The sequence below is a fragment of the Coregonus lavaretus genome (genome assembly GCF_964263955.1).
Source record: "Coregonus lavaretus genome assembly, chromosome: 7".
NCBI lineage: Eukaryota > Metazoa > Chordata > Actinopteri > Salmoniformes > Salmonidae > Coregonus > Coregonus lavaretus.
In genome coordinates, this window is record NC_139994.1 from 7,145,045 (window position 1) to 7,168,984 (window position 23,940).

The 23,940-nt window shown below is 41.9% G+C and overlaps 1 protein-coding gene across 1 annotated transcript in view; it reads left to right on the forward strand.

Moving 5' to 3' along the window:
- LOC311131860 (uncharacterized protein) overlaps window positions 1–23,940 on the forward strand; it is a 165,680-nt gene that overhangs the window by 120,289 nt on the left and 21,451 nt on the right. The window contains exons 49-64 of the mRNA XM_084164988.1: window positions 65–118; window positions 281–334; window positions 1,502–1,546; window positions 1,940–1,993; window positions 2,160–2,195; window positions 2,297–2,359; window positions 2,684–2,755; window positions 2,879–2,932; window positions 3,068–3,112; window positions 3,688–3,732; window positions 3,924–3,977; window positions 4,148–4,201; window positions 9,360–9,410; window positions 10,226–10,315; window positions 10,448–10,483; window positions 10,621–10,665. Of these exons, the coding sequence (XP_084021114.1) occupies window positions 65–118; window positions 281–334; window positions 1,502–1,546; window positions 1,940–1,993; window positions 2,160–2,195; window positions 2,297–2,359; window positions 2,684–2,755; window positions 2,879–2,932; window positions 3,068–3,112; window positions 3,688–3,732; window positions 3,924–3,977; window positions 4,148–4,201; window positions 9,360–9,410; window positions 10,226–10,315; window positions 10,448–10,483; window positions 10,621–10,665 (852 nt within the window). The remainder of the gene's footprint in view (window positions 1–64; window positions 119–280; window positions 335–1,501; window positions 1,547–1,939; window positions 1,994–2,159; window positions 2,196–2,296; window positions 2,360–2,683; window positions 2,756–2,878; window positions 2,933–3,067; window positions 3,113–3,687; window positions 3,733–3,923; window positions 3,978–4,147; window positions 4,202–9,359; window positions 9,411–10,225; window positions 10,316–10,447; window positions 10,484–10,620; window positions 10,666–23,940) is intronic.

The window sequence follows — 23,940 nt, forward strand, 5'->3', positions numbered from 1 at the left end:
GATAGATAAAGTTTAATTAGATGTATTTTTACTTTAATTTCTACATCTTTATGGTCTCTATTAGGGCCCTCCAGGAACTAATGGATACCCAGGTTCTATGGGACTACCTGGACTTCCTGTAAGACACAACAACTTGTTTCATCACGTTTACATGAATGAACATATTGGGAACATTTTGGCTGCTTTGCTGATTGGTTGAAAGATGGATGGATTGATGGATGGATAGATGGATGGATGGATTTTGACTGACTGATTGATTTATTGATTGATTGATTGACAGGGCCTGAAGGGCGAGCGGGGTACCCCAGGCGCTGCAGGAACAAAGGGAGAATCGGTAATCCATAACAAACACAGTTGTCATATATTGAACATTGATGTTTTTTCACCTCATTTGGATAGTCTAAGAAACATATGGCATTTTAACAGAATAGCTGTAGCAGTTAACATGTCATATAGTCAGTTGATAACTATGAATCTGTTGGGTACTATTTCATTACTACAGTGACTGTGATATAGTGAGTGTGAGACAGTGAGTGTGACATAGTGAGTGTGAGACAGTGAGTGTGAGACAGTGAGTGTGAGACAGTGAGTGTGAGTGTGAGACAGTGAGTGTGACATAGTGAGTGTGAGACAGTGAGTGTGAGACAGTTAGTCTGAGACAGTAACTGTGATATAGTGAGTGTGGACAGTGAGTGTGAGACAGTGAGTGTGAGACAGTGAGTGTGAGACAGAGAGTGTGGGACAGTGAGTGTGTGACAGTGAGTGTAAGACAGTGAGATTGAGACAGTGAGTGTTAGACAGTGAGTGTGATATAGTGAGTGTGAGACAGTGAGTGTGAGACAGTGAGTGTGAGACAGTGAGTGTGAGACAGAGAGTGTGGGACAGTGAGTGTGTGACAGTGAGTGTAAGACAGTGAGATTGAGACAGTGAGTGTTAGACAGTGAGTGTGATATAGTGAGTGTGAAACAGTGAGTGTGAGACAGTGAGTGTGAGACAGTGAGTGTGAGACAGAGAGTGTGGGACAGTGAGTGTGTGACAGTGAGTGTAAGACAGTGAGATTGAGACAGTGAGTGTTAGACAGTGAGTGTGGTATAGTGAGTGTGAGACAGTGAGTCTGAGACAGTGAGTGTGAGACAGTGAGTGTGACATAGTGAGTGTGAGACAGTGAGTGTGAGATAGTGAGAGTGTGACAGAGAGTGTGGGACAGTGAGTGTGTGACAGTGAGTGTAAGACAGTGAGTGTAAGACAGTGAGTGTAAGATAGTGAGTGTGAGATAGTGAGAGTGAGACAGTGAGTGTGAGATAGTGAGAGTGAGACAGTGAGTGTTAGGTAGTGAGTGTGACATAGTGAGTGTGAGATAGTGAGTGTGAGATAGTGAGAGTGAGACAGTGAGTGTTAGATAGTGAGTGTGACATAGTGAGTGTGAGATAGTGAGTGTGAGACAGTGAGTGTGAGATAGTGAGTGTGAGATAGTGACTTATCCCCATTCTCTCTCCTACAGGGTCCACCAGGCAACCCAGGATACCAGGGACAGGCTGGAGTAGCGGTCTGTAACCTCATCCCCTCATCCCCTCATCTTTATCCCTTGTCCCTATAACCTATCATCCATAACCTCATCCCTACATCTTTATCCCTTGTCCCTATAACCTATCATCCATAACCTCATCCCTACATCTTTATCCCTTGTCCCTATAACCTATCATCCATAACCTCATCCCTACATCTTTATCCCTTGTCCCTATAACCTATCATCCATAACCTCATCCCTACATCTTTATCCCTTGTCCCTATAACCTATCATCCATAACATCATATATATCCTGCGTCTTTAGGACTAAAAAGCATAATCTTGTACTCTAGGGAATATTCTGGTTTGTGTTTCAAGGTTGTGGTTCAAGTCTTTGTTCATTTTAAAGTAATGCTCTCTGTTTGTCCACAGGGACCCAAAGGAGAGGCTGGACTGGCAGGTCCCATTGGACCAAAGGGAGATCAGGTATCAAACAATGAAATATGCATTCTAAATATACAGTACATTCCAAATGCTGTGTTCAAACACACACACACACACACACACACACACACACACACACACACACACACACACACACACACACACACACACACACACACAGACTGATGTATTCTCTCGCCATTTGTAGGGCTCCCAAGGGCAACCAGGCTTCCCAGGAACATCGGTAAGTGAAACAGTCATCTTTATGGCTCTCTTAGTTAAATATCTATTGGCATGTGATGTACCCCATCACTTACCTCTTGATACTAAATGTTAACTTTGTAGGGCCCCCCTGGTCCCCCTGGGAAACAAGGAAGAGAAGGATCACCTGGACCCAAGGCTGACAAGGTAGAGCAGCTTATCATAATAGTTTTTCCTATTTCTGTTTCTACTTAATAGTGAGGATAATGTTAATTTCTCTCTCTCTCTCTCTCTCTCTCTCTCTCTCTCTCTCTCTCTCTCTCTCTCTCTCTCTCTCTCTCTCTCTCTCTCTCTCTCTCTCTCTCTCTCTCTCTCTCTCTCTCTCTCTGTCTCTGTGTCTCACTCTCTCACTGTGTCTCTCTCCCTCTCTCTGTGTGTGTCTCTCTTTCTCTCTCTCTCTCTGTCTCTCTCTCTCTCTCTCTCTGTCTCTGTCTCTCTCTCTCTCTCTGTCACTGTGTCTCTCTCTCTCAGGGTAATGATGGAGCACAAGGTCCACAGGGCCCGTCTGGACCTCCAGGTTCTCCTGGGTCTCCTGGCTTGCAGGTGAGTGTGTCTGTGTGTCTGTTTGCATTATCACGAGATATATATATATTTTGCAATTTCATGGAATATGAGTTTTAAAGAATGCTCTCACCTCACTGCCTTCCTTCCTGTGTGTGTCCAAAGGGACCTCCTGGATTTGAGGGATTGGACGGTAAAGATGGGAAACCAGGGATGAGGGTAAGAGAAGATTCAGACATACTACATGGTACTGTAGATACTATTGTTAGTCTATGGAAGGAGTAAAGTAGGATTTCTTGAATTGACCCCCCCCCCCCCCCCCCCCCTCTCCATCTCTCTCTCTGGCTCTCTCAGGGAGAGCCAGGGCTTCCAGGGGCGGCAGGACACAAAGGAATGCCGGTAAGTGCCTTTTGACCTTTACATGACTTCACTTATGTGACATCACTGGCTTGTCATCAGTGTGTGAATCATCACATTCACCTTGAGCCCAAATGGAGCAGGTGAATTGTATCGGTCAAAACATCACCCACTGATGTCACCCAAGAGCTCACCTCACATACCATTATATGCACGTATGTCACAGAGCTTACTGTACGTGCCAATCAGCTGCCCATGTTTCCCTACAAAGAGTTCAAGGGCCATACCAGCACTCCTAGTCTGAGATGCTTTATGAAAATGGGCCCAGAATAATTGGGTTTTAACTGAGTTATTGACACAGCTGCTCTGCACAATGTTTACTGTTTGGTATGCTAAATATACCTTATTGTTTTCACACAGTTCAAAACAATGAAGAAAGGAAAGAGAGCTTATTGTGTCAATTACGCTACTTTCTGTCTATGTCAGTGTTTCTGTGTGTGGCCTTTGAGCGTTCAGGTGTTCAAATCAGTGTGAGATTTCAAAGTGATATGTTTTGAAAGCTGCGTGTTTTGAGATGTGATGTGTGTCATGTTTATGTTTGATCCCTCTGCTCTCAGGGTTTCAAAGGGAAGCATGGACATGTTGGCTTCCCTGGACAGAAGGTGAGTCAACCACACACGTGCGCACACACACACACAAATGCGCACGCGCGTACACACACACACACACACTACTCTCTTCAGTTTGTCTGTCAGATGCCTGCTACCATATAGAACACTGATACAGATTATGAGCACATTGTTATGGATATTGGATACTCACCGCTCTCCCTCCATCTTCCTCCTCTCTTCAGGGTGATGCTGGACCTGTTGGCCCACCAGGGCCAGCTGGTAGACCAGGACTTGAGGTAAGTCAAACCAAATGTTGCATGTACCTTCTCAATTCATGTTGTTTAATGTTTGAATGATGTTCATATGTAATGAATGAATGACAACCATTTCTAATGACAACACCAATTGAATGAAGGATTTTGTCACAATATGTGTCAAACTGAGAGCAACCTTTGACCATTTGCAGGGTGATGCTGGAACCCCAGGGCCTCAGGGTCGACCCGGTCCCCCAGGACACCTTGTGAGTACATTACCTTTAACCTCTCACGTACAGTCACCTACAGAATTATTGCGACCTTGATAAAGATGAGCAAAAAAAAAAGTACAAAATAAATAATACAAATAATGACCTCTATTGTATGCTCACAAAAAAGTTTGGTGTCAAAATTGTTAGCACCCCTAAAGATTCTTATAAATAAAATAAAACAAAATAAAAATCTGTGTTAACATTCTACTTTTGTAGCCATTTCCTGCAGTCAAATGACCAAATCGCCCTCTAGTGGCCTCATGTGTGGAATGTTATTAATATTCTTCCTAATTTCCTAATTAATAAACATTATTTTAACAAAAACGCAGAAAATTCGGTGTTTCTCTGCCAAACAGTTTTGTTATATTTCAGTCGTCTGTAATGTATATAAAGTGTAATATTGGGATGCAAACTCAAACTTTAAGACATTTCAACTCTAAATCTGACATGGTACAGGTTTCTTCTTTTTTTAAGCACATAACCATGTGTGTGAGGTGTATGCTTTTGTTTCAAAGTAGATTTGTAAGAATACCAAGGAACACTCTGTGCGACCCTGATTTAGCCCACTGCAGTAAAGTTAATCTCAGTTTAAGGAACAGTATTGTGGCCTAAGGAACTGTATTGTGGCCTTCCATGGCTTCCTGTTTCACTTGGGTATAAAAAAGAGGTAACACACATGTAAAAAACATGAGTCATCACCATGGGGAAAGACAAAGAACTCAGAAAATGAAAAGAGACGAATGGTTATTGAATATTGACCTTCATAAATACAACAATGGGTACAAAAAAATGCTAATAAATAATAATATACAGTACTAGTGAAAAGTTTGGACACACCTACTCGTTTAAGGATTTTTCTTTATTTTTACTATTTGCTACATTGTAGAATAATAGTGAAGACATTAAAACTATGAAATAACACATTAGGAATCATGAAGTAACCAAAAAAGTGTTAAACAAATCAAAATATATTTTATATTTGAGATTCTTCAAATAGCCACCCTTTGCCTTGATGACAAGTTAATTTATGGAATTTCTTAGTGTGTTTGAGCCAATCAGTTGTGTTGTGACAATGTAGGAGTGGTATACAGAAGATAACCCTATTTGGTAAAAGACCAAGTCCATATTATGGCAAGAACAGCTCAAATAAGCAAAGAGAAACGACTTTAAGACATGAAGGTCAGTCAATACAGAAAATGTCACAAACGTTGAAAGTTTCTTCAAGTGCAGTCGCAAAAACCATCAAGCGCTATGATGAAACTGTCTCTCATGAGGAAGCCCACAGGAAAGGAAGACCCAGAGTTACCTCTGCTACAGAGGATAAGTTCATTAGAATTAACTGCACCTCAGATTGCAGCCCAAATAAATGCTTCACAGAGTTAAAGTAACAGACACAACTCAACATCAACTGTTCAGAGGAGACTGCGTGAATCAGGCCTTCATGTTCGAATTGCTGCAAAGAAAGCACTACTAAAGCACACCAATATGTGAGAGTGTGATTTGAAGGAGTCAGGCCAGGGGGGTAACTCACAGAATACAGAGTTTATTCCGTAGTACACAGTTACGCTGGATAGTGTCAACAGTCCGTTGCGCAAAACAGGCACACTGGAACAAATACAGGCACACAGGGAAAATATACCCCGGCAATACAAAGTGCAGGTAGCTCAATCATCTCACATGAAACAATCACCCACAAGGACAAAGGGGCAGAGGGAACACTTATACATGGACTAATGAGGGGAATATGAACCAGGTGTGTGTAATTGACAAGTGGAATGATGAGATATGGAGCGGCAGTGGCTAGAAGGCCGGTGACGACGAACAACAAAGCCTGCCCGAACAAGGAGGGGAGGCAGCTTCGGATTGGAATGGCGTTAGGTTAGTGGAAGAGTGACGGAGGGATTTCTGGGCCTATTCGGCCACTCCCCCGGCCGGTCCTGGTAGTAGAACCGCAGGAACCTACCCACATCCTGATTTACCCGTTCCACCTGCCCAATAGACTCGGGGTGGAAACCAGAGGTCAGGCTGACCGAGACCTCCAGACGTTCCATGAACGCCTTCCAGACCTTGGATGTGAACTGGGGACCTCGGTCAGACACTATATCCTCTGGTACCCCGTAGAGCTGGAAGACGTGTGTAAACAGGGCCTCCGCAGTTTGCAGGGCCGTGGGGAGACCGGGCAGAGGAAGGAGGCGGCAGGCCTTGGAAAAGCGATCCACAACGACCAGGATGGTGGTGTTACCTTGGGAGAGGGGAAGATCAGTCAGGAAATCAACACTCAGGTGAGACCATGGTCGTTGTGGAACTGGTAAAGGTTGAAGCTTACCCGTTGGGAGGTGCCTAGGTGCCTTACTCTGGGCGCACACCGAGCAGGAGGAGACATACACCCTCACGTCCTTAGCCAAGGTAGGCCACCAGTACCTTCCGGTCAGGCAGCGCACTGTACGACCGATACCTGGGTGACCAGAGGAGGGGGACGTGTGTGCCCAGTAGATCAGACAATCATGGATAAGAGCAGCCATGTACTGCAGCCCAGCTGGACACTGCGGTGGAGATGGCTCTGTGCGTAACGCCTGCTCTATATCTGCGTCCATCTCCCATACTACCGGCGCCACAATGCAGGAGGCCGGGAGTATGGGGGTGTTGTCTCTGGGCCTCTCCTCTGTGTCATACAGCCGTGACAATGCGTCTGCCTTCACGTTCTTCGTACCCGGGATGTATGATAGTGTGAAATCAAACCAGGTGAAGAATAGGGCCAACCTGGCCTGGCGAGGATTCAGCCTCCTCGCTGCCCGGATGTACTCCAGGTTACGGTGGTCCGTCCAGACGAGGAAAGGGTGTTTCGCCCCTTCGAACCAATGCCTCCATACGGTCAGGGCTCGGACAACAGCCAACAGCTCCCGATCACCAACGTCATAGTTCTGCTCCGCCGGGCTGAGCTTCTTAGAGAAGATGGCACAGGGGCGGAACTTGGGTGGCGTGCCCAAGCGTTGAGACAGGACAACGCCTATCCCTACCTCGGACGCATCCACCTCCGCTACGAACGGTAGTGATGGATCGGGGTGGGCCAGTACCGGGCTGAGGTGAATAGACCCCTCAGGTTACTGAAGGCCCTGTCAGTCTCAGCAGACCAGCGGAGCCGGAACGGCCCACCCTTCAACATAGATGTAATGGGAGCTGCGGCCTTGCCAGAGCCCCGGATAAACGTCCGATAGCAGTTGGCGAAGCCAATAAAGCGCTGCACCTCCTTCACCGCGGTGGGAGTCGGTCAATTACGCACGGCTGAAATGCGATCTCCCTCCATCTCCACACCTGAGGTTGTAATGCGGTATCCGAGGAAGGAGACGGACTGCTGGAAAATGATTCCAAATTTGAGATTTTGGGTTCCAACCGCCGTGTCTTTGTGAGACGCAGAGTAGGTGAACGGATGATCTCTGCATGTATGGTACCCACCGTGAAGCATGGAGGTATTATGGTGTGGGGGTGCTTTGCTGTTGACACTGTCAGTGATTTATTTAGAATTCAAGGCACACTTAACCAGCATAGCTACCACAGCATTCTGCAGCGATACGCCATCCCATCTGGTTTGGGCTTAGTGGGACTATAATTTGTTTATCAAAAGGACAATGACCCAAAACACACCTCCAGGCTGTGTAAGGGCTATTTGACCAAGGAGAGTGACGGAGTGCTGCATCAGATGACCTGGCCTCCACAATCACCCAACCTCAACCCAATTGAGATGGTTTGGGATGAGTTGGACCGCAGAGTGAAGGAAAAGTGCTCAGCATATGTGGGAACTCCTTCAATACTGTTGGAAAAGCATTCCTCATGAAGCTGGTTGAGAGAATTCCAAGAGTGTGCAAAGCTGCCATCAAGGCAAAGGGTGGCTATTTGAAGAATCTCAAATATATTTTGATTTGTTAAAAAAAAAAAATGGTTACTACATGATTCCATATGTGTTATTTCATAGTTGTGATGTCTTCACTATTATTCTACAATGTAGAAAATAATTTAAAAAAAAATTAAAACACTTTTCACTGGTATTGTACCTCTTACCACTATTAAGAAGTTTAAAACCACTGGAACAGTGGTACACTTGTTGGAAAAGGACGCATGTGTATCTTGTCCCCACGCACATTGAGAACGATGGTTCAGGAGGCAAAGGAAAATCGAAGGGCCACAGTTGGAGAATTACAGAATTTGATCACATATTGGGGTCACCAAGTGTCCAAATCTACGATTAGACGCCACCTCCATGCAAATAGGCTCTTTGGAAGGGTTGCCAGAAAAAAGCCTTTATTGAGAGCAACCAACAAATGTAAACGCCTGGAGTTTTCTAAACGGCATTGGCACTTGGATTGGAACCGGATGCTATGATCAGATTAGGTGAAAATAGAGGTCTTTGGACAAGTAAGCCAGCGGTGGGTTTGGCGTCGAAAGAAGGATGCATTTGCAAAAAATAACCTCATAACTACTTTAAAATATGGTGGTGGATCTTTGATGTTATGCGGCTGTTTTGCTTCCATTGATCCTGCGGCCCTTTTTTAAGGTCAACGGCGTCATGATCTCTACTAAGTACCAGGACATTTTAGCCCAAAACCTGGTTGCCTCTGCCATGATAATGAAAATTGGACGCAAGTGGATCTTCCAGCAATGACCCGAAGCGCACGTCAAAATCCACAAAGAAATTGTTATTTGGCCACCAAATCAACATTTTGCAATGGCCAACTCAGTCTCCACACTTTGTTTGAATTGAAGAGAGCAGTCCATAAGCGCAGCCCAAAGGATATTAAGGATCTAGAAATATGGAGGAAGGTTCTAAGATCCTTCCCAATGTCTTCTCTAATCTCATTAAACATGATAGAAAAAGGCTCCGTGCTGTTATCCTACCAAGGGGAGGGTACACAATGTATTGAAAACAGGGGTGCCAATAATTTTGACCAATTGTATTGGTATAAAAAATATATAATTGTCCTTTTTTTTTTGCATTCAATATTTATTTTATGGTCTTTTTTGCTCATCTTAATCAAGGGTGCCAATCATTTAGGAGGTGACTGTATATGACTCTTGGTTTGTGTTGTTGTATTCAGTGTGTTTGTTAAGAAGGTTTGTATGGGTATATGTAGCTAACAGCTGTATGTTTTATTGGTAGGGCACTGCAGGAGCAGCAGGACCCCCAGGACCAGCAGGCCCAGCTGGAGTGGTGAGAGGAAATATTATCATCATCAACACGTCTATTTTATTCGAATGTAGAAGGAACACATATCAACTGGTTTATTTGCAGTGTTAGCGTTGTGTTCTGTCAGTGTTATTTCTCAGGTAAGGTTACTCATCACACTGTCTCTCTGTTGTTTCTCTCTCTCTCTTCTCTCTCTCTCTCTCTCTCTCTCTCTGTTGTTCCTCTCTCTCTCTCCTCTCTCTCTCTCTGTTGTTCCTCTCTCTCTCCTCTCTGTCTCGCACTCTATCTCCTTGCTCTCTTCTCTCTCTCTCTTTCTCTCTCTCTCCTCTCTCTCTCTTTCTCTCTCTCTCTCCTCTCTCTCTCTTCTCTCAATTCAATTCAATTCCAGGGGCTTTATTGGCATGGGAAACATATGTTTACATTGCCAAAGCAAGTGAAATGGATAAACAAAAGTGAAATAAACAATAAAAAGTGAACAGTAAATATTACACTCACACAAGTTCAAGAAGAATAAAGACATTTCCAATGTCATATTATGTCTATATACAGTGTTGTAACGATGTGCAAATAGTTAATGTAAAAAAAGGGAAAATAAATCAACATAAATATGGGTTGTATTTACAGTGGTGTTTGTTCTTCACTGGTTGCCCTTTTCTTGTGGCAACAGGTCACAAATATTGTTGCTTTGATTGCACACTGTGGTATTTTCAAAATTGGATTTGTTTTCAAATTCTCTCTCTCTCTCTCTCTCTCTCTCTCTCTCTGTCTCTCTCTTCCCAAACCCCCCCCCCCCACCCCCCCCCCCCCCACCCCCACCCCCACCCCCTCTCTCTCTCTAGGGTATACAGGGTGAGAAAGGCCAGGCAGGAGACAGAGGGCTACCAGGGATGGTTGGACCAGCCGGACCCCCCGGCCATCCAGGAATGCAGGTCAGTACACACACTCCTATTGTTTCAACACATACAGATATAGAACAGGATAGATGTGCATGTCATGGGGATGTCTTGATAATAAATCTTCTCTCTATTTCCCTCTTCTCTCTCCCTGCTTCTATCTCTCAGGGAGAACCAGGCAGTGATGGAGCAGCGGGTAAAGACGTGAGTAATTATTCTGATGTGGTGTTTGTCATCATTACAGAAACATGCATTCCAGTAAATTGCACGTACATGTAGCTAGCTGTGTTGTGAGTATACAGCCTCGTTATCTCACTGATCTTCTCCTCCTGCATTCACAGGGAGCACCTGGTCTGCCAGGAGACAATGGACAATGTGGGTCAAAGGTACAGTAAGAGTCACTGCTGTGTGTGTGTGTGTGTGTGTGTGTGTGTGTGTGTGTGTGTGTGTGTGTGAGGGATACTATAATAAATCTGCAAAAACACTATAGTAAAAACAACAGTATACTACAGTATGCAAAATTGCTGCAGTTTTTTAAACTATAGTAATACTACAGTATTTATACCATAGTAAAGTATAGTATGTATTCATGTGGGTTGGTTACCTCAAATATGGCCTCCACTACCAAAAAGGATTATGGGTAAGGTAGTCCAGGGGCTGATGGCTGTAGTCCTGGCCAGAATTCTGTTCTGAACATTCTCCTTAGTTCTGGCTTATTCAGCAGAGTCCCTAAACCCAGACATCAGACATCAGTTCTGTCCCAAATGGCACCCATTCCTTATATAGTGCACTACTGAAGTCCTCTACACTAGATACAGTACAGTAACTGAAGTCCTCTACACTAGATACAGTACAGTAACTGAATAGGGTGCCATTTGGGATGCACCCATCATTCGATGAAGCTCCTTTTGGCATGATCCTCCACATTCACCTCAAATACCCTACTTTCCCTGGCAATACCTCATATTACTAACTTAGCCCTCCAGTCCCTCTACACTGAAGTCCTCTGCACTAGATACAGTACAGTAACTGAAGTCCTCTACACTAGATACAGTACAGTAACTGAAGTCCTCTACACTAGATACAGTACAGTAACTGAAGTCCTCTACACTAGATACAGTACACTAACTGAAGTCCTCTATACTAGATACAGTACACTAACTGAAGTCCTCTACACTAGATACAGTACACTAACTGAAGTCCTCTGCACTAGATACAGTACACTAACTGAAGTCCTCTACACTAGATACAGTACAGTAACTGAAGCCCTCTACACTAGATACAGTACAATAACTGAAGTCCTCTACACTATATACAGTACACTAACTGAAGTCCTCTACACTAGACACAGTACAGTAACTGAAGTCCTCTACACTAGATACAGTACAGTAACTGAAGTCCTCTACACTAGATACAGTACAGTAACTGAAGTCCTCTACACTAGATACAGTACAGTAACTGAAGTCCTCTACACTAGATACAGTACAGTAACTGAAGTCCTCTACACTAGATACAGTACACTAACTGAAGTCCTCTACACTAGACACAGTACAGTAACTGAAGTCCTCTACACTAGATACAGTACACTAACTGAAGTCCTCTACACTAGATACAGTACAGTAACTGAAGTCCTCTACACTAGACACAGTACACTAACTGAAGTCCTCTACACTAGATACAGTACACTAACTGAAGTCCTCTACACTAGATACAGTACACTAACTGAAGTCCTCTACACTAGATACAGTACAGTAACTGAAGTCCTCTGCACTAGATACAGTACACTAACTGAAGTCCTCTATACTAGATACAGTACACTAACTGAAGTCCTCTACACTAGATACAGTACACTAACTGAAGTCCTCTGCACTAGATACAGTACAGTAACTGAAGTCCTCTACACTAGATACAGTACACTAACTGAAGTCCTCTAAACTAGATACAGTACACTAACTGAAGTCCTCTACACTAGATACAGTACAGTAACTGAAGTCCTCTACACTAGATACAGTACAGTAACTGAAGTCCTCTACACTAGACACAGTACAGTAACTGAAGTCCTCTACACTAGATACAGTATACTAACTGAAGTCCTCTACACTAGTAACAGTACACTAACTGAAGTCCTCTACACTAGATACAGTACAGTAACTGAAGTCCTCTACACTAGATACAGTACAGTAACTGAAGTCCTCTACACTAGACACAGTACACTAACTGAAGTCCTCTACACTAGATACAGTACAGTAACTGAAGTCCTCTACACTAGATACAGTACAGTAACTGAAGTCCTCTACACTAGATACAGTACAGTAACTGAAGTCCTCTACACTAGATACAGTACAGTAACTGAAGTCCTCTACACTAGACACAGTACAGTAACTGAAGTCCTCTACACTAGATACAGTACAGTAACTGAAGTCCTCTACACTAGATACAGTACAGTAACTGAAGTCCTCTACACTAGATACAGTACAGTAACTGAAGTCCTCTACACTAGACACAGTACAGTAACTGAAGTCCTCTACACTATATACAGTACAGTAACTGAAGTCCTCTACACTAGATACAGTACAATAACTGAAGTCCTCTACACTAGATACAGTACAGTAACTGAAGTCCTCTACACTAGACACAGTACAGTAACTGAAGTCCTCTACACTAGACACAGTACACTAACTGAAGTCCTCTACACTAGATACAGTACAGTAACTGAAGTCCTCTACACTAGATACAGTACAGTAACTGAAGTCCTCTACACTAGATACAGTACAGTAACTGAAGTCCTCTACACTAGATACAGTACAGTAACTGAAGTCCTCTACACTAGACACAGTACAGTAACTGAAGTCCTCTACACTAGATACAGTACAGTAACTGAAGTCCTCTACACTAGATACAGTACAGTAACTGAAGTCCTCTACACTAGATACAGTACACTAACTGAAGTCCTCTACACTAGATACAGTACAGTAACTGAAGTCCTCTACACTAGATACAGTACAGTAACTGAAGTCCTCTACACTAGATACAGTACAGTAACTGAAGTCCTCAACACTAGATACAGTACAGTAACTGAAGTCCTCTACACTAGATACAGTACACTAACTGAAGTCCTCTACACTAGATACAGTACAGTAACTGAAGTCCTCTACACTAGACACAGTACAGTAACTGAAGTCCTCTACACTAGATACAGTACAGTAACTGAAGTCCTCTACACTAGATACAGTACAGTAACTGAAGTCCTCTACACTAGATACAGTACAGTAACTGAAGTCCTCTACACTAGACACAGTACAGTAACTGAAGTCCTCTACACTATATACAGTACAGTAACTGAAGTCCTCTACACTAGATACAGTACAATAACTGAAGTCCTCTACACTAGATACAGTACAGTAACTGAAGTCCTCTACACTAGACACAGTACAGTAACTGAAGTCCTCTACACTAGACACAGTACACTAACTGAAGTCCTCTACACTAGATACAGTACAGTAACTGAAGTCCTCTACACTAGATACAGTACAGTAACTGAAGTCCTCTACACTAGATACAGTACAGTAACTGAAGTTCTCTACACTAGATACAGTACAGTAACTGAAGTCCTCTACACTAGACACAGTACAGTAACTGAAGTCCTCTACACTAGATACAGTACAGTAACTGAAGTCCTCTACACTAGATACAGTACAGTAACTGAAGTCCTCTACACTAGATACAGTACACTAACTGAAGTCCTCTACACTAGATACAGTACAGTAACTGAAGTCCTCTACACTAGATACAGTACAGTAACTGAAGTCCTCTACACTAGATACAGTACAGTAACTGAAGTCCTCAACACTAGATACAGTACAGTAACTGAAGTCCTCTACACTAGATACAGTACACTAACTGAAGTCCTCTACACTAGATACAGTACAGTAACTGAAGTCCTCTACACTAGATACAGTACAGTAACTGAAGTCCTCTACACTAGATACAGTACAGTAACTGAAGTCCTCTACACTAGATACAGTACAGTAACTGAAGTCCTCTACACTAGACACAGTACAGTAACTGAAGTCCTCTACACTAGATACAGTACAGTAACTGAAGTCCTCTACACTAGATACAGTACAGTAACTGAAGTCCTCTACACTAGATACAGTACAGTAACTGAAGTCCTCTACACTAGACACAGTACAGTAACTGAAGTCCTCTACACTATATACAGTACAGTAACTGAAGTCCTCTACACTAGATACAGTACAATAACTGAAGTCCTCTACACTAGATACAGTACAGTAACTGAAGTCCTCTACACTAGACACAGTACAGTAACTGAAGTCCTCTACACTATATACAGTACAGTAACTGAAGTCCTCTACACTAGATACAGTACAATAACTGAAGTCCTCTACACTAGATACAGTACAGTAACTGAAGTCCTCTACACTAGATACAGTACACTAACTGAAGTCCTCTACACTAGATACAGTACAATAACTGAAGTCCTCTACACTAGATACAGTACAGTAACTGAAGTCCTCTGCACTAGATACAGTACACTAACTGAAGTCCTCTATACTAGATACAGTACACTAACTGAAGTCCTCTACACTAGATACAGTACACTAACTGAAGTCCTCTGCACTAGATACAGTACAGTAACTGAAGTCCTCTACACTAGATACAGTACACTAACTGAAGTCCTCTAAACTAGATACAGTACACTAACTGAAGTCCTCTACACTAGATACAGTACAGTAACTGAAGTCCTCTACACTAGATACAGTACAGTAACTGAAGTCCTCTACACTAGACACAGTACAGTAACTGAAGTCCTCTACACTAGATACAGTACACTAACTGAAGTCCTCTACACTAGTAACAGTACACTAACTGAAGTCCTCTACACTAGATACAGTACAGTAACTGAAGTCCTCTACACTAGATACAGTACAGTAACTGAAGTCCTCTACACTAGACACAGTACACTAACTGAAGTCCTCTACACTAGATACAGTACAGTAACTGAAGTCCTCTACACTAGATACAGTACAGTAACTGAAGTCCTCTACACTAGATACAGTACAGTAACTGAAGTCCTCTACACTAGACACAGTACACTAACTGAAGCCCTCTACACTAGATACAGTACAGTAACTGAAGTCCTCTACACTAGATACAGTACAGTAACTGAAGTCCTCTACACTAGATACAGTACAGTAACTGAAGTCCTCTACACTAGATACAGTACAGTAACTGAAGTCCTCTACACTAGACACAGTACAGTAACTGAAGTCCTCTACACTAGATACAGTACAGTAACTGAAGTCCTCTACACTAGATACAGTACAGTAACTGAAGTCCTCTACACTAGATACAGTACAGTAACTGAAGTCCTCTACACTAGACACAGTACAGTAACTGAAGTCCTCTACACTATATACAGTACAGTAACTGAAGTCCTCTACACTAGATACAGTACAATAACTGAAGTCCTCTACACTAGATACAGTACAGTAACTGAAGTCCTCTACACTAGATACAGTACACTAACTGAAGTCCTCTACACTAGATACAGTACAATAACTGAAGTCCTCTACACTAGATACAGTACACTAACTGAAGTCCTCTAAACTAGATACAGTACAGTAACTGAAGTCCTCTACACTAGATACAGTACAGTAACTGAAGTCCTCTACACTAGATACAGTACAGTAACTGAAGTCCTCTACACTAGATACAGTACACTAACTGAAGTCCTCTACACTAGATACAGTACAGTAACTGAAGTCCTCTACACTAGATACAGTACACTAACTGAAGTCCTCTACACTAGATACAGTACACTAACTGAAGTCCTCTAAACTAGATAAAGTACACTAACTGAAGTCCTCTACACTAGATACAGTACACTAACTGAAGTCCTCTACACTAGATACAGTACACTAACTGAAGTCCTCTGCACTGGATACAGTACAGTAACTGAAGTCCTCTACACTAGATACAGTACACTAACTGAAGTCCTCTACACTAGATACAGTACAGTAACTGAAGTCCTCTAAACTAGATACAGTACACTAACTGAAGTACTCTACACTAGATACAGTACACTAACTGAAGTCCTCTACACTAGATACAGTACACTAACTGAAGTCCTCTGCACTGGATACAGTACAGTAACTGAAGTCCTCTACACTAGATACAGTACACTAACTGAAGTCCTCTACACTAGATACAGTACACTAACTGAAGTCATCTACACTAGACACAGTACAGTAACTGAATTCCTCTACACTAGATACAGTACAGTAACTGAAGTCCTCTACACTAGATACAGTACAGTAACTGAAGTCCTCTACACTAGATACAGTACATTAACTGAAGTCTTCTAAACTAGACACAGTACAGTAACGGAAGTCCTCTACACTAGATACAGTACAGTAACTGAAGTCCTCTACACTAGATACAGTACAGTAACTGAATTCCTCTACACTAGACACAGTACAGTAACTGAAGTCCTCTACACTAGATACAGTACAGTAACTGAAGTCCTCTACATGAATACAGTACAGTAACTGAAGTCCTCTACACTAGATACAGTACAGTAACTGAAGTCCTCTACACTAGATACAGTACACTAACTGAAGTCCTCTACACTAGATAAAGTACACTAACTGAAGTCCTCTACACTAGATACAGTACAGTAACTGAAGTCCTCTACACTAGATACAGTACACTAACTGAAGTCCTCTACACTAGATACAGGACACTAACTGAAGACCTCTACACTAGATACAGTACACTAACTGAAGTCCTCTACACTAGATACAGTACAGTAACTGAAGTCATCTGCACTAGATACAGTACAGTAACTGAAGTCCTCTACTCTAGATACAGTACAGTAACTGAAGTCCTCTACACTAGATACAGTACACTAACTGAAGCCCTCTACACTAGACACAGTACAGTAACTGAAGTCCTCTACACTAGATACAGTACAGTAACTGAAGACCTCTACACTAGATACAGTACACTAACTGAAGTTCTCTACACTAGATACAGTACAGTAACTGAAGTCATCTGCACTAGATACAGTACGGTAACTGAAGTCCTCTACTCTAGATACAGTACAGTAACTGAAGTCCTCTACACTAGATACAGTACACTAACTGAAGCCCTCTACACTAGACACAGTACAGTAACTGAAGTCCTCTACACTAGATACAGTACAGTAACTGAAGTCCTCTACACTAGACACAGTACAGTAACTGAAGTCCTCTACACTAGATACAGTACAGTAACTAAAGTCATCTACACTAGATACAGTACAGTAACTGAATTCCTCTACACTAGATACAGCACAGTAACTGAAGTCCTCTACACTAGATACAGTACACTAACTGAAGTCCTCTACACTAGATACAGTACAGTAACTGAAGTCCTCTACACTAGATACAGTACACTAACTGAAGTCCTCTACACTAGATACAGTACAGTAACTGAAGTCCTCTACACTAGATACAGTACAGTAACTGAAGTCCTCAACACTAGATACAGTACAGTAACTGAAGTCCTCTACACTAGATACAGTACACTAACTGAAGTCCTCTACACTAGATACAGTACAGTAACTGAAGCCCTCTACACTAGATACAGTACAATAACTGAAGTCCTCTACACTATATACAGTACACTAACTGAAGTCCTCTACACTAGACACAGTACAGTAACTGAAGTCCTCTACACTAGATACAGTACAGTAACTGAAGTCCTCTACACTAGATACAGTACAGTAACTGAAGTCCTCTACACTAGATACAGTACAGTAACTGAAGTCCTCTACACTAGATACAGTACAGTAACTGAAGTCCTCTACACTAGATACAGTACACTAACTGAAGTCCTCTACACTAGACACAGTACAGTAACTGAAGTCCTCTACACTAGATACAGTACACTAACTGAAGTCCTCTACACTAGATACAGTACAGTAACTGAAGTCCTCTACACTAGACACAGTACACTAACTGAAGTCCTCTACACTAGATACAGTACACTAACTGAAGTCCTCTACACTAGATACAGTACAATAACTGAAGTCCTCTACACTAGATACAGTACAGTAACTGAAGTCCTCTACACTAGATACAGTACACTAACTGAAGTCCTCTACACTAGATACAGTACAATAACTGAAGTCCTCTACACTAGATACAGTACAGTAACTGAAGTCCTCTGCACTAGATACAGTACACTAACTGAAGTCCTCTATACTAGATACAGTACACTAACTGAAGTCCTCTACACTAGATACAGTACACTAACTGAAGTCCTCTGCACTAGATACAGTACAGTAACTGAAGTCCTCTACACTAGATACAGTACACTAACTGAAGTCCTCTAAACTAGATACAGTACACTAACTGAAGTCCTCTACACTAGACACAGTACACTAACTGAAGTCCTCTACACTAGATACAGTACAGTAACTGAAGTCCTCTACACTAGATACAGTACAGTAACTGAAGTCATCTACACTAGATACAGTACAGTAACTGAAGTCCTCTACACTAGACACAGTACACTAACTGAAGTCCTCTACACTAGATACAGTACAGTAACTGAAGTCCTCTACACTAGATACAGTACAGTAACTGAAGTCCTCTACACTAGATACAGTACAGTAACTGAAGTCCTCTACACTAGATACAGTACAGTAACTGAAGTCCTCTACACTAGACACAGTACAGTAACTGAAGTCCTCTACACTAGATACAGTACAGTAACTGAAGTCCTCTACACTAGATACAGTACAGTAACTGAAGTCCTCTACACTAGATACAGTACAGTAACTGAAGTCCTCTACACTAGACACAGTACACTAACTGAAGTCCTCTACACTAGATACAGTACAGTAACTGAAGTCCTCTACACTAGATTCAGTACAGTAACTGAAGTCCTCTACACTAGATACAGTACAGTAACTGAAGTCCTCTACACTAGATACAGTACAGTAACTGAAGTCCTCTACACTAGACACAGTACAGTAACTGAAGTCCTCTACACTAGATACAGTACAGTAACTGAAGTCCTCTACACTAGATACAGTACAGTAACTGAAGTCCTCTACACTAGATACAGTACAGTAACTGAAGTCCTCTACACTAGACACAGTACAGTAACTGAAGTCCTCTACACTATATACAGTACAGTAACTGAAGTCCTCTACACTAGATACAGTACAATAACTGAAGTCCTCTACACTAGATACAGTACAGTAACTGAAGTCCTCTACACTAGACACAGTACAGTAACTGAAGTCCTCTACACTATATACAGTACAGTAACTGAAGTCCTCTACACTAGATACAGTACAATAACTGAAGTCCTCTACACTAGATACAGTACAGTAACTGAAGTCCTCTACACTAGATACAGTACACTAACTGAAGTCCTCTACACTAGATACAGTACAATAACTGAAGTCCTCTACACTAGATACAGTACAGTAACTGAAGTCCTCTGCACTAGATACAGTACACTAACTGAAGTCCTCTATACTAGATACAGTACACTAACTGAAGTCCTCTACACTAGATACAGTACACTAACTGAAGTCCTCTGCACTTGATACAGTACAGTAACTGAAGTCCTCTACACTAGATACAGTACACTAACTGAAGTCCTCTAAACTAGATACAGTACACTAACTGAAGTCCTCTACACTAGATACAGTACAGTAACTGATGTCCTCTACACTAGATACAGTACAGTAACTGAAGTCCTCTACACTAGACACAGTACAGTAACTGAAGTCCTCTACACTAGATACAGTACACTAACTGAAGTCCTCTACACTAGTAACAGTACACTAACTGAAGTCCTCTACACTAGATACAGTCCAGTAACTGAAGTCCTCTACACTAGATACAGTACAGTAACTGAAGTCCTCTACACTAGACACAGTACACTAACTGAAGTCCTCTACACTAGATACAGTACAGTAACTGAAGTCCTCTACACTAGATACAGTACAGTAACTGAAGTCCTCTACACTAGATACAGTACAGTAACTGAAGTCCTCTACACTAGACACAGTACACTAACTGAAGTCCTCTACACTAGATACAGTACAGTAACTGAAGTCCTCTACACTAGATACAGTACAGTAACTGAAGTCCTCTACACTAGATACAGTACAGTAACTGAAGTCCTCTACACTAGATACAGTACAGTAACTGAAGTCCTCTACACTAGACACAGTACAGTAACTGAAGTCCTCTACACTAGATACAGTACAGTAACTGAAGTCCTCTACACTAGATACAGTACAGTAACTGAAGTCCTCTACACTAGATACAGTACAGTAACTGAAGTCCTCTACACTAGACACAGTACAGTAACTGAAGTCCTCTACACTATATACAGTACAGTAACTGAAGTCCTCTACACTAGATACAGTACAATAACTGAAGTCCTCTACACTAGATACAGTACAGTAACTGAAGGCCTCTACACTAGATACAGTACACTAACTGAAGTCCTCTACACTAGATTCAGTACAATAACTGAAGTCCTCTACACTAGATACAGTACACTAACTGAAGTCCTCTAAACTAGATACAGTACAGTAACTGAAGTCCTCTACACTAGATACAGTACAGTAACTGAAGTCCTCTACACTAGATACAGTACAGTAACTGAAGTCCTCTACACTAGATACAGTACACTAACTGAAGTCCTCTACACTAGATACAGTACAGTAACTGAAGTCCTCTACACTAGATACAGTACACTAACTGAAGTCCTCTACACTAGATACAGTACACTAACTGAAGTCCTCTAAACTAGATAAAGTACACTAACTGAAGTCCTCTACACTAGATACAGTACACTAACTGAAGTCCTCTACACTAGATACAGTACACTAACTGAAGTCCTCTGCACTGGATACAGTACAGTAACTGAAGTCCTCTACACTAGATACAGTACACTAACTGAAGTCCTCTACACTAGATACAGTACAGTAACTGAAGTCCTCTAAACTAGATACAGTACACTAACTGAAGTACTCTACACTAGATACAGTACACTAACTGAAGTCCTCTACACTAGATACAGTACACTAACTGAAGTCCTCTGCACTGGATACAGTACAGTAACTGAAGTCCTCTACACTAGATACAGTACACTAACTGAAGTCCTCTACACTAGATACAGTACACTAACTGAAGTCCTCTACACTAGACACAGTACAGTAACTGAATTCCTCTACACTAGATACAGTACAGTAACTGAAGTCCTCTACACTAGATACAGTACAGTAACTGAAGTCCTCTACACTAGATACAGTACATTAACTGAAGTCTTCTAAACTAGACACAGTACAGTAACGGAAGTCCTCTACACTAGATACAGTACAGTAACTGAAGTCCTCTACACTAGATACAGTACAGTAACTGAATTCCTCTACACTAGACACAGTACAGTAACTGAAGTCCTCTACACTAGATACAGTACAGTAACTGAAGTCCTCTACATGAATACAGTACAGTAACTGAAGTCCTCTACACTAGATACAGTACAGTAACTGAAGTCCTCTACACTAGATACAGTACACTAACTGAAGTCCTCTACACTAGATAAAGTACACTAACTGAAGTCCTCTACACTAGATACAGTACAGTAACTGAAGTCCTCTACACTAGATACAGTACACTAACTGAAGTCCTCTACACTAGATACAGTACACTAACTGAAGACCTCTACACTAGATACAGTACACTAACTGAAGTCCTCTACACTAGATACAGTACAGTAACTGAAGTCATCTGCACTAGATACAGTACAGTAACTGAAGTCCTCTACTCTAGATACAGTACAGTAACTGAAGTCCTCTACACTAGATACAGTACACTAACTGAAGCCCTCTACACTAGACACAGTACAGTAACTGAAGTCCTCTACACTAGATACAGTACAGTAACTGAAGACCTCTACACTAGATACAGTACACTAACTGAAGTTCTCTACACTAGATACAGTACAGTAACTGAAGTCATCTGCACTAGATACAGTACAGTAACTGAAGTCCTCTACTCTAGATACAGTACAGTAACTGAAGTCCTCTACACTAGATACAGTACACTAACTGAAGCCCTCTACACTAGACACAGTACAGTAACTGAAGTCCTCTACACTAGATACAGTACAGTAACTGAAGTCCTCTACACTAGACACAGTACAGTAACTGAAGTCCTCTACACTAGATACAGTACAGTAACTAAAGTCATCTACACTAGATACAGTACAGTAACTGAATTCCTCTACACTAGATACAGCACAGTAACTGAAGTCCTCTACACTAGATACAGTACACTAACTGAAGTCCTCTACACTAGATACAGTACAGTAACTGAAGTCCTCTACACTAGATACAGTACACTAACTGAAGTCCTCTACACTAGATACAGTACAGTAACTGAAGTCCTCTACACTAGATACAGTACAGTAACTGAAGTCCTCAACACTAGATACAGTACAGTAACTGAAGTCCTCTACACTAGATACAGTACACTAACTGAAGTCCTCTACACTAGATACAGTACAGTAACTGAAGCCCTCTACACTAGATACAGTACAATAACTGAAGTCCTCTACACTATATACAGTACACTAACTGAAGTCCTCTACACTAGACACAGTACAGTAACTGAAGTCCTCTACACTAGATACAGTACAGTAACTGAAGTCCTCTACACTAGATACAGTACAGTAACTGAAGTCCTCTACACTAGATACAGTACAGTAACTGAAGTCCTCTACACTAGATACAGTACAGTAACTGAAGTCCTCTACACTAGATACAGTACACTAACTGAAGTCCTCTACACTAGACACAGTACAGTAACTGAAGTCCTCTACACTAGATACAGTACACTAACTGAAGTCCTCTACACTAGATACAGTACAGTAACTGAAGTCCTCTACACTAGACACAGTACACTAACTGAAGTCCTCTACACTAGATACAGTACACTAACTGAAGTCCTCTACACTAGATACAGTACACTAACTGAAGTCCTCTACACTAGATACAGTACAGTAACTGAAGTCCTCTGCACTAGATACAGTACACTAACTGAAGTCCTCTATACTAGATACAGTACACTAACTGAAGTCCTCTACACTAGATACAGTACACTAACTGAAGTCCTCTGCACTAGATACAGTACAGTAACTGAAGTCCTCTACACTAGATACAGTACAGTAACTGAAGTCCTCTAAACTAGATACAGTACACTAACTGAAGTCCTCTACACTAGATACAGTACACTAACTGAAGTCCTCTACACTAGATACAGTACAGTAACTGAAGTCCTCTACACTAGACACAGTACAGTAACTGAAGTCCTCTACACTAGATACAGTACACTAACTGAAGTCCTCTACACTAGTAACAGTACACTAACTGAAGTCCTCTACACTAGATACAGTACAGTAACTGAAGTCCTCTACACTAGATACAGTACAGTAACTGAAGTCCTCTACACTAGACACAGTACACTAACTGAAGTCCTCTACACTAGACACAGTACACTAACTGAAGGCCTCTACACTAGATTCAGTACAGTAACTGAAGTCCTCTACACTAGATACAGTAC